This window comes from Zingiber officinale, chromosome 2B, assembly GCF_018446385.1.
Source record: "Zingiber officinale cultivar Zhangliang chromosome 2B, Zo_v1.1, whole genome shotgun sequence".
In the NCBI taxonomy this organism is placed as follows: Eukaryota; Viridiplantae; Streptophyta; class Magnoliopsida; order Zingiberales; family Zingiberaceae; genus Zingiber; species Zingiber officinale.
In genome coordinates, this window is record NC_055989.1 from 51,090,015 (window position 1) to 51,101,627 (window position 11,613).

The window sequence follows — 11,613 nt, forward strand, 5'->3', positions numbered from 1 at the left end:
AACTGGTTAGACAAATTTAACAATATCAGGTTTAGGGGGAGCAATAATTATTTTCACACTATTTTTTAAAAATAATTTCTTGAAATTAGGTTTTGGAAAATATTCTTCTAAAAATGTTTTAGAAACCTAACCTTTGTAAAACCAAGTTTTATATTAAATTTTTTAAAAATTGTATGTTATAAACTTAGTTTTGAAACTATGATTGTTCAAACTTGAATATTGAAAATTAATTTAAGAAAATAAAAACTTAGTTTTGCAAATTAGATTTCGCAAACTTAACTATGAAGAATTAGATTTTGAACATTAAATCTGACCTATTTTTTAAATCTTACTTTTATAAAATTACTTTTATAAAACTCATGATTAAAAAATGTTTCAAGTTCAAACTTATTTTGAAAATTAAATTGAAACTTATACACTTATGTTTGAAAATTGGCCTCTTTTGAAGTTAGCGTTAACTTAAAAATTAACTTTTATAAATTTATGATTATTTAAATTATCTGTTGAAAATCTGTAAACCTATTACTCAGTTATTCTTCTAAAATTAGCTATTTTTCATAACTTAGCTATTTTGAAAAGGTTAACAAATACACTTTAAAAGCAAAATCTTTAACTATTATCTCCCCCGAGTCAATCTGACTTGTTTCTTGAAATTGTCCATATTCTTTATTGCAATTTGTCTGTATTTATAATATGTTTGTGTTTGATGAATGCCAAAGGGGAGGGTTAGGTGGTTAAGTTAGCTAAAACTAATTGAAAATATAAACTAACTTAAAAACCTATTAATGCTTGTTTTAACTTGCATTTAACACTAACTTAACCAAGTTTTCATTCCATCAAAAAGGGGGAGATTGTTAGTGCAGTTAGCACTAATGGTCTAACCCAGGTTTTTATGAATGACAAAATAGGTTAAGTTAGTTTTGTTGTTGATCTAACACTCTGATCGAGTGTGCAGGAGAAGCCCAGAAAGGTCGACGGACTGACCGGATGTCTGGCACGAAGCCCAGCTAGGTCGACTGGCCGACCGGATAGTTGACACGAAGTCTAAACGGGTCAACGGGCTGACTGAGCGTTTGGCACGAAGTCCAGCTAGGTCGACAGGCAGACCGGATAGCAGGCGCGAAGTCCAGACGGGTCGAAGGGCTGACCGGACGTTTGACAGGTGAGTAAAGGTAAGTCACTAGAGGGGAGTGACTGTGTGGACGCGTTCTCGGGAAGGAAATTTAGGCGCCGATCCGACTTAGAACCATTTTGAAACTCTAAGTCGAGATCGTGACTAGATTCAGGTCTCGGAAAGACGGAATCTAAGTCATACTCTTTCTATTTGAATTATGAACTGTGCTAATAATCTATTTTGCAGGAGATATGAGTGCCTCGGACTAATGTTTTTTTGTAGGAAGGAAACTGCTGGAAAACAGGGTCTGGGCGCCCGGGAGGTACCCAAGCGCCCGAAGGTCTGGGCACTCGGGAGGTACCCGGGTACCTGGAGGTGAACTTTTATCATCTTCGCATCATCGCCACATGGAGCCTCCTGGTTGGGTCAGCTACGTCACACCAGGGCACCTTGAAGGTTCCAGGTGCCCCGAACCTCCTATATAAGGAGGGTCAAGGATGAAGCTCCAACAACAACTGACAATCAGATCTTCAGTGCTCCTGCGACGCTGCCAAAATCTCACAGACAAGTTTCTTTTTCTTTCTGTCTTAGTTTTCATAATTGTCAGCAATTTTTTTTTACTAATAATTCTTGTACTTTTGTTGTAATTCTCATTTTGAATTATTAGTGATTGCCCACCGAAAGCACCCTTGTGTGCGGGCCTTGGAGTAGGAGTCAACACAGGCTCTGAACCAAGTAAAAATTACTTGTGTCATCTCTCATTACTTTACTTTTTCCGCTGCGTACTCTCATTAATTTTTAAATCGATATTCACCCCCCCCTCTATCGACTTTCACGATCCAACAAATCTTTCCTTTTATAGCTTTCTACAATGGATTAAAAGAGAGATTTTAATTTTGTTAAAATATTTCCTTTTTTGTAGTTATCTACAATGGTTAAAAGAGATTTTAATTTTGCTTTTTTGTAGTTATCTACAATGGTTAAAAGAGAGATTTTAATTTTGTTAAAATCGTTCCCTTTTTTAACCAACCATTATAGGAATAGAAGGAATATTTTGTTTAAAATAAAATTTTGTTATAATATTTCCTTTTATAGCTATTTACAATGGTTTAAAAGAAAGATTTTAATTTTGTTAAAATCTTTCTTTTTTTGTAACCATCTACAATAGCAAATAAAAGGAAATTTTATTAAAAAATTTCCTTATTAGCCGCTAGCAAAGATTATAAAAGAGGAGGAGGGAGGTGTCCAAAAACTAGCACAACCTAAGCCCTCTCTCTTTTATTTTCTTGGTGGTCGGCCCTCTTCTTCTCTCTTTCTCTCTTTAGGCCGACGCCCCACTTCCTCCCTTTCTTCTTTATAGGGCCGGTGCCCATCTCACCTTGGTGGTCACATCTTTAAGGAGAAGAAGAAGAGAAGATGCACTTGGTGGCCGGTTGCTTGGTGGAGAAGAAGAAGAAGGAGGAGGCCTCTTCACTTTTCATTCTTTGGTGGCTGAAAGTTTGGAAAGGAAGGAGAAGGTTGGGTATTTTCATCTTGGTAGATAGTTGCCCACATGACGTCCAAGAGGAGGAGTGGAATACAGCAGAAGATCAAGAGGTCTTTAAGATACAAAGAAAGGTATAACTAGTTAATTTATTCTGCAGCGAAGCTTGTTTAGTTTTTCTTTGTATGGTTCCTGAAAAACCAACACAAGAGGCTATCAATTTTGTGTTTCGATTTTGTGTTTCTATTGTGATCTCTATAGTTAAACCTAAGGTTACTGTAAGAAGTTTAAATATGTAATTTCTTTGAAAGGCTTTGTCTAGGAAGTGGTGGATGATCCCATACCCAAGAAGGCTGAGTACCTCGCCATGTTTAATCTGGAAGCCAATCTTTGAAAAAGATATTTAATCAACTTCTGTAATATGGTTTAACTTCTGAAGAACACATGAGTTGAACTTGGAGTAAAAATGTTAAGTTCCGTTTCCAATCCAAGTTTAACTTCTGAAGAACAACTTGGATTAAAAATGTTAAGTTTCATTTTCAATCTAAGTTTAACTTTTGTAGAGCACACGGATTGCTAGAAGGTTTAACTGGTGACTGTGCATAAGAGCTATGGTTTGATTGAACCATGTGGGTTTAAAAGAGAAAAGATATCTCCATTGGCATGAGGCCTTTTGGGTAGAGCCCAAGAGAAAATCCATGAGGGCTTAGGCCTAAAGTGGACAATATCATATCATTGTGGAGATATCTAAATTCTTTTCGAACCTACAATTGGTATCATAGCTAGTTTTCTACCTCTGTGTGTTTGATTTTCAGTTAAATTGTACACTATTCATACATAAATTTAGGCAGGATAATAGTAGGATGTGAAAATAGATTAATTCTATGGTTGCAGGAATTCTAGTTCCAACTATTATTGATACAACTCCGGATCAGCTCCAAGCCAATGAGACAGGACTGCAAGTCGAGATGTATGCCCCGAACCACGAGGAGCATGAAGAGGACTTGCACGTGCCAGGTGAGCTGATAATGAAAACAGAGGTCAAGCAAATTCAACATGCTGTACAAGCATTGACATCTCGTATCTTGGAAGGGCAGGCTATGGAGTTACAGTCGATGTCATGCCGAATGATCAACTTCATACAAGTTGACCCTAAGATGGGCCAACTAGCTATGGAAGAATGGAATATCATGATGCAACATGTTCCTAGCCAAATACCATACTAGAATGGTGGAAAAACTCACCATTCTGGTTGGAATTGGTGTGCCATTTAATGCCACCTACATTTTGGACGAATTCCCAAGTTGGAGGACAGCTAGAGGGAGTGTGCATAAAGACTTGCATTCATCATCTTCTCTTTCCATGCATTGGAAGCTACCATTTGTTGGAAAGGGAGTGTGCATGAAGACTTGCATTATTTGCATTCATTATCTTCTCTTTCCATGCCTTGGAAACTACCATTTCAGTTCTATATAATGCCTTGAGTAGATATCAAAGAGGGTAGCAAACATTATATTTTGAGAGAGTTTTCCTCCTTGTTGTTCTTCAGCAACTCTGCAAGGATTACGGGTGAGCACTTGTAATTCTCAGCACTTTTATAATATCGGTTCTTGGTTTTGTTATAATCATTGGGTCGATATTCTCCATTGTTCTCATAATATTGGTTCTTGATTCTCTATAATCAACGGGTCAATATTCCATCCCTCCGAAACCTCCTTTGGACGATCCCAGAACTGAGTTCCAATCTTATTGTTGATGGGTCTCGCGGCATTGTTCATCGAGGTTCGCATCATCTTTGGTATCAGAGCCAAGTTCCAAATCAGGTTTATCTATCTTTCCTAGTGTTTATTTTGTTTTTATCATCACAATCTTGTTATCTTCATCTACTTTCAAGTATTGTTGCAAAAAAAGAAAAGAAAAAAAGGAAGAAAAAAAAAGAATAGAAAAGAAAAACAAAAAAAAAGAAAGAAGAGAGCAGAAAAGAAAAGGAAGAACAAAGATCGTTTGATTTGTTTTGATTGCATCTCGTGACGTGATTCCGTTTCCATTTGCACGTTTCTTTTCAACTCCGTTTACCATCTCCATTGTGATGCTTTGATTTCATTTTCTCTATCTTATCATCAATTCTATTTTGCTTCATCATAACATCATTTCTGTTTGCTTCATATCTTCTTTCCATCGTTCCTTGATTGATATCGTAATCTCGATCCAACTGAGCCTAGAATCGGTATTCTGAGTTTGTTGGGTTGAATAAGTGTTTGCTTGTTTTGACTTGCTTAATTTCTCTAGACCTTTTTGGAGGAAAACAAGTGAGCAGAGAGAACTCAATTTTCTGAGTGAAACATGAGTGTTTTTGAGACATCCAACTGAGTGCAAATACGTGAAGGAGTGAGTGAGGATCCTCCTTTATTCATAATATTTCAGTTGCAGCTCACTATGTCTCGAGAGCACGGTGGCAGGGTTGATCCAAGTGATGGAGGAGGGGCTGATTAGACTACAATCATGTGGGCTATGCAGCAACAATTTGAGCGCATGAATGTCGTGTTCAATGAGATTCGAGATCGGTTGGATAGACATGATGATCGGCTCGAACAACTTCAGCAAGAGCCATTACCTAGGCATCGGAGACCCGACCAGCGGCCACATTTTGCTCCAAATGTCCCAGATGATGACTATGATGATGGGGCGAGCAATGAAGTGGTCTCCAATGCTACTTGGAGGAGGGCTAGGGCTATCAGACCCGAAAGGCCAAGGCATGTTCAAAGGCAACACCGAGAAAGGGAAGCCGTAGATCGTAACATGGGCACCATCAAGCTGTCCATTCCTCCATTTCAAGGTAAAAATGACCCTGATGTTTATATTGAATGGGAGAGGAAAGTTGAGTTGGTATTCAATTGTCACAATTACTCGGAGGAGAAGAAAGTGAAGCTTGCTGCGGTGGCTTTTACCGACTATGCCATTATATGGTGGGATCAACTGACCCTGAGTAGACGTCGAAACCGTGAGCTTCCCATCGACAATTGGGAGGATATGAAAGTTGTTATGAGAAGAAGGTTTGTTCCATCTCACTATTATCGGGACTTACATTTGAAATTGCAAAGTCTGAAGCAGGGGTCCATGACTGTGGAAGACTACCACAAGGAGATGGAGATAGCCTTGATTCGGGCTAACATTGAGGAGGACCGAGAGGCGACCATGGCTCGGTTCATTTGTGGCCTGAACCGTGAGATTGCCAATATTGTTGAGCTGCATCACTACGTGGAGCTTGACGATGTGGTACACATGGCAATGAAAGTTGAAAGACAACTCAAGAAAGGAGTGCGATCATCTTCCAAGTATGAGGCTGCGAGTTCATCCCCTTGGAAGCAAAAGTGGGGATCATCAAAACCAACTGAGAAAGCAGTTTCAAAATCAAAGGGAGAGACGAATGTGGCCAAGACACAACCTAGCAAGAAAGATAGGGGTAACTCATCTTCCTAACCTCAAAGAAATCGTGACATCAAATGTTTTCATTGTTTAGGATCAGGTCATATTGCTTCTCAATGCCCAAACAAGCGATCAATGATCATATTGGATAATGGGGAGATCGAAACTGAAGAGGAAGATGAAGGAAATGAGTCCACTCCATCAGTTGAAGATACTAGTGATGTTGAACTTGCTGTTGATGGCCAAGCTCTTATTGTGCTGAGAGCTCTCCATATGCAAGCCAAAGAAGACGATGACGGGCTGCAAAGGGAGAACATCTTCAACACCCGCTGCCATGTGAAAGATCGGGTATGCGGTTTGATTATTGATGGTGGCAGCTGTGTTAATGTGGTAAGCAAGTTAATGGTGGACAAGCTTGGTCTACCTACCTTGAAGCATCCAAAGCCATATAAACTCTAATGGCTCAATGACAGTGGAGAAATGAAGGTAACCAAGCTGGTCCTTATTTCATTTACGATTGGAAGGTACACGGATGAGGTTCTATGTGATGTTGTACCCATGCAAGCTAGCCCTTTGCTTCTTGGAAGACCGTGGCAATTTGACAGACGGACCACACATGATGGGTATAAGAACCGCTACAGCTTCATCTAGGATGGTAGGAACATTACACTTGCACCTTTGAAACCTTGTCAAGTATTTGAGGAACAACTCCAGATAAAAAAGTCCGTTGCAGCAAGAGGAAAAGGTGTGGCTGAGATAGAAAAAGAAAATGAGAGTGAAAATGAAAATGAAAAAAAAGATGGTGGACTAAGAATGAAAAAAGAGAGTGGAAAAAAAGAAAAGATTGAGAGTTCGGCCTTGAAAAAGAAAGAAGAAAGAAAAATAAGCTTCTATGCAAAAGAAAGAGAGATCAAAAGTGCTTTTAACTCCGATAGACCGATGATCTTGTTTCTATACAAGGAGGACTATCTTTCTTTGGATGACCATTATGTTTCTTTGCCTAGTGCTGTGATGTCTCTTTTGCAGGATTTTAAGGATGTCTTTTCCGAGGATACGCCACCTGGGTTACCACCCAAAAGAGGAATCGAGCATAAAATTGATCTCATTCCGGGAGCTTCCATTCCAAACCGACCAGCTTATCGAAGTAGTCTAGAAGAGACCAAAGAGCTTCAAAGGCAAGTCGAAGAACTTATGACCAAAGGACATGTTCATGAAAGCATGAGTCCCTGTGCTATTCCTGTGCTGCTGGTTCCAAAGAAAGATGGGACTTGGAGGATGTGCGTGGATTGTCGAGCTGTAAACAAGATAACGGTAAAGTATCGTCACCCTATTCCTCGCTTAGATGACATGCTTGATGAATTACATGGATCCACTATATTTTCTAAGATTGATTTGAAGAGTGGGTATAATCAAATTTGAATTAAGGAAGGAGATGAGTGGAAAACAGCTTTTAAGACAAAACAGGGGTTATATGAATGGTTAGTGATGCCATTTGGATTGATGAATGCTCCTAGCACATTTATGCGTCTCATGAACCATGTGCTACGTGCATTTATTGGAAAATTTGTTGTTGTTTATTTTGATGACATTCTGATCTATAACAAGAGTTTGCATGACCATATTAATAATTTGAAATGTGTGCTTGAAGCTTTGAGGCGTGAAAAATTATTTGCTAACCTTAAGAAATGCAGCTATTGCGTAGATAGGGTTGTTTTCCTTGGATTTGTTGTTAGTTCCAGAGGCGTGGAAGTTGATGAGGAGAACCAAACACATCTTTGGCATCTAAGGCTTTGATACAACTCCGGATCAGCTCCAAGCCAATGAGACAGGACTGTAAGTCGAGATGTACGCCCCGAACCACGAGGAGCATGAAGAGGACTTGCACGTGCCAGCTGAGCTGATAATGAAAACAGAGGTCAAGCAAGTTCAACATGCTGTACAAGCATTGACATCTCGTATCTTGGAAGGGCAGGCTATGGAGTTACAGTCGATGTCATGCCGAATGATCAACTTCATACAAGTTGACCCTAAGATGGGCCAACTAGCTGCGGAAGAATGGAATATCATGATGCAACATGTTCCTAGCCAAATACCATACTAGAATGGTGGAAAAACTCACCATTCTGGTTGGAATTGGTGTGCCATTTAATGTCACTTACATTTTGGATGAATTCCCAAGTTGGAGGATAGCTAGAGGGAGTGTGCATAAAGACTTGCATTCATCATCTTCTCTTTCCATGCATTGGAAACTACCATTTGTTGGAAAGGGAGTGTGCATGAAGACTTGCATTACTTGTATTCATTATCTTCTCGTTCCATGTCTTGGAAACTACCATTTCAGTTCTACATAATGTCTTGAGTAGATATCAAAGAGGGTAGCAAACATTATATTTTGAGAGAGTTTTCCTCCTTGTTGTTCTTCAGCGACTCTCAAGGGATTACGGGTGAACACTTGTAATTCTCCGCACTTTTATAATATCAGTTCTTGGTTTTGTTATAATCATTGGGTCGATATTCTCCATTGATCTCATAATATTGGTTCTTGATTATCTATAATCAACGGGTCAATATTCCATCCCTCTGAAACCTCCTTTGGACGATCCCGGAACTGAGTTCCAATCTTATTGTTGCTGGGTCTCGTGGCATTGTTCGTCGAGGTTCACATTAATTATGACCCTATTGTGATTGTGTGTGATTGGACCCTCAAGCATGTCGAGGGCATTTTATGTGTGTGCATGATTATAATTATTTAATACAATAGGAGCTATATTAGTTTTAGGATTTTACATTTTGTTCAATCTAAATTACATTTACATTCCCTTGTGGAATATAGGATCGATAAATGTAAAATTTTATTTTTATCACGGATCGTATCATTGCGAGGCGTGGTGCTATTTGAGGACCGAAGGTGTAGTGGAAAAGGAAGCAAGAAGGACGCAACGACATAAACCCTAGGGCGGCGACTAGGGTTAGCGGCATATGGAGGATAGCTATGGATGAGGCCATAATAGTTGAAAAATTATTTTTTATATTTATTTCCTTTTATGCTGTTTATATGTGCTGTGTGTGTGTGCATGTTAAAATTCCTAGTTTTAAATAACTAAGTGGGAGAGGAATTATTTAAATTCCACGATCTCCATTACTGGTTTGTAAGTGATGCATTCAAACTTGCGCATTGGCTTTGCGTGCCTTCCTCTGTAACACCCCTAGAAAGCCTAGATAAGAAAGTAAGGATAATGAGAGTTTGAAGGTAGTGAAAAGAAGGTGTAAATATTCTAAGTTGAATATTAAGATGGGAAGGATTTAGATGATTAAAACTTTATGAAAGAAAATAAAGTTGAGAATATAAATCATCTATATTTATAATACATGGAATTAATGTAGACAAAAGGAAGAAATATGAGATAATATATATATGTATGAAATATTTATGCATAATGCATAATATTGTAATATATGAATTATTATGTACAAAAGAAAATAAAATGTTAGAGGAGAGATTGAACCTTGGATCTCTTGTAAGGAACATGTATAGGATATCAAAGGGGATAGGAGAATTATTGATAAGAAGAGAAAGGACTAAGTAGTTAAGAATAAGAAAGGATTCTTTTTACTTAAAAGGAAAAGGAAGTAAAAAGAAGTAAAAAATATGTTAGGAGAAGGATTTGATCCTTGGTTCTCTTGTGGATGCATGCATGTGTTAACCAAGTGTGATAGGAGTGAATATTGTAAGAGGAGAGATGGGAATTATAATTAAAGGAAAGAAAGGAGAGAAATTAAGAGAAAGAAAAGAGAGAAACTCAAGAAGCATTTCTCTAGCATATTCTTTTTCATTAAGAGGAGAAGTAAATGAGGAGGATGAATCAAGTCAAGTTTTCCTCCCCTCATTTTAGTATAAATAGGCATGGAGGGGTGACTTCAACTTCATCCTCAACTCATTCTCCTCCTCTCCTCCATTGGTGCCGAGAACTCACTCTCTCCCTCTTTTCTTCTTCTTGTTGCCGAGCAACACAAGAGGAAGAAACCTCTTCTTCCTCCTCACTCTCTCCCTCTCTTCTTTCTCGTTGTTGCCGAGCAACACAAGAGGAAGAAGTCTCTTCTTCCTCCCCCTCTCCACCAAAAGACCTAGCTTCCTCCATTGGTGCCGAGCAAAGCAAGCAAGAAGAAGAAAGGTCCACAAGCAAGTTCTCGAACCTAGAAAACTTAAGCAAAGAAGGTAAGCTTCCCCTCACCTGCGGTACAAGGCTTTCATGTGATTTTCGGATTCTTTTTCTATGCCTTGAAAGAAAGTTTTCCCCTATGTTTTTATACATATATGATGCATGATCAGAGGTGTATGTAACCCTAGAATTTCAATCAAAAATATTGTAAATAGGTTAGGAAAATTATTGTCTAACCAAACTAGTGCAAGGTTCCCTCTATGAAATGCTAAGGACCTTCCTATGGTTTTCTTGCTCGGAAGTTGATTGGAACCAAAAGAACCCCACTCTCATGTTTCGGCCAAGAAAGAATTTAGGGTTAGGAGGACCTTGAATTTAAAATAACTATGCTTATATGACATGATATAAAGTTCTTAAGAGTTGTATACTTGTATGTTGAAAGAAACTCATGAACCTTACTCTTAATATTTCGGCCATGGTAAGGTGATGGTTTAGAGAAGCTTAAACAAAATTCTAATATGCTCAATGACCTCTGTGATATTATGTTATGAAAGATGATTAATGCTCTCATGTTTAATTGGAATGTAGAAAATTAGTTACATGATTTATGACATGTAAGATCACAAGAGTCCTAGCTTGTTTATGATCCAACTTTGTGTATGATGTTCTTAGTAAATCTTGCTATGAAATTTACTTAGGTTTCCCATGCTTTAGGCCACTTAAAGGAAGTTTATATTCTATGAATTTCGGCCAAGTAAGGTTTAAAGGACCTAGAGGCCTTGGAAATGAAACCTAAGGGGTTAAAAGTACTTCTTATGAAAACTTGATAATGTGTGAATGTGATACATGTTTGTATGACCTAAATGAATCATTATGTGTTCGGCCATGAAGGGATAGATGCCCTAGAAACCCTAGAACAAAAAATTAAATATGTCTATGCCATGCTGTATGAAAATGATATGATAATAAGTTAGAATGCATGATTGCTTTAGTTACGAAATGATATGCATAATGAAGTTATATTATGAAATATGCCATGATGTGTTATAGCATAGAAAATGCTATACATAATGAAAAGAAATGAAGTTATGTTATGATATATGATAGCATAGAAAATGCTATACATAATGAAAAAAAATGAAGTTATGTTATGATATGTGATAGCATAGAAAATGCTATACATAATGAAAAGAAATGAAGTTATGTTATGATATGTGATAGCATAGAAAATGCTATACATAATGAAAAGAAATGAAAAAAAAAAGAATAAATGCATGAAAGATTGTTAAGGACATGATATGATAGTTATGCATGATAAGTTATTTTTATGGTTTGTACCAAGGGTGGGCTCCATAACCGTGGTCGATGGAGTAAGACTCGGGCCTCGTCAGTAATGGGCCTTTGAGTGCCCTAGGTCGATGGAGTAAGAC

At 38.0% G+C, this 11,613-nt stretch overlaps 1 protein-coding gene across 1 annotated transcript; it reads left to right on the forward strand.

Annotated features, from left to right (window-relative positions):
• Positions 1-5,108: 5,108 nt before the first annotated feature.
• LOC122048277 lies at positions 5,109-7,442 on the forward strand. The gene is made up of 4 exons (XM_042609868.1): positions 5,109-6,060; positions 6,118-6,413; positions 6,497-6,547; positions 7,050-7,442. Exons 1-4 carry the CDS (start codon positions 5,109-5,111, stop codon positions 7,440-7,442), a joined length of 1,692 nt encoding a protein of 563 aa, XP_042465802.1.
• The last annotated feature ends 4,171 nt before the right edge of the window (positions 7,443-11,613 follow it).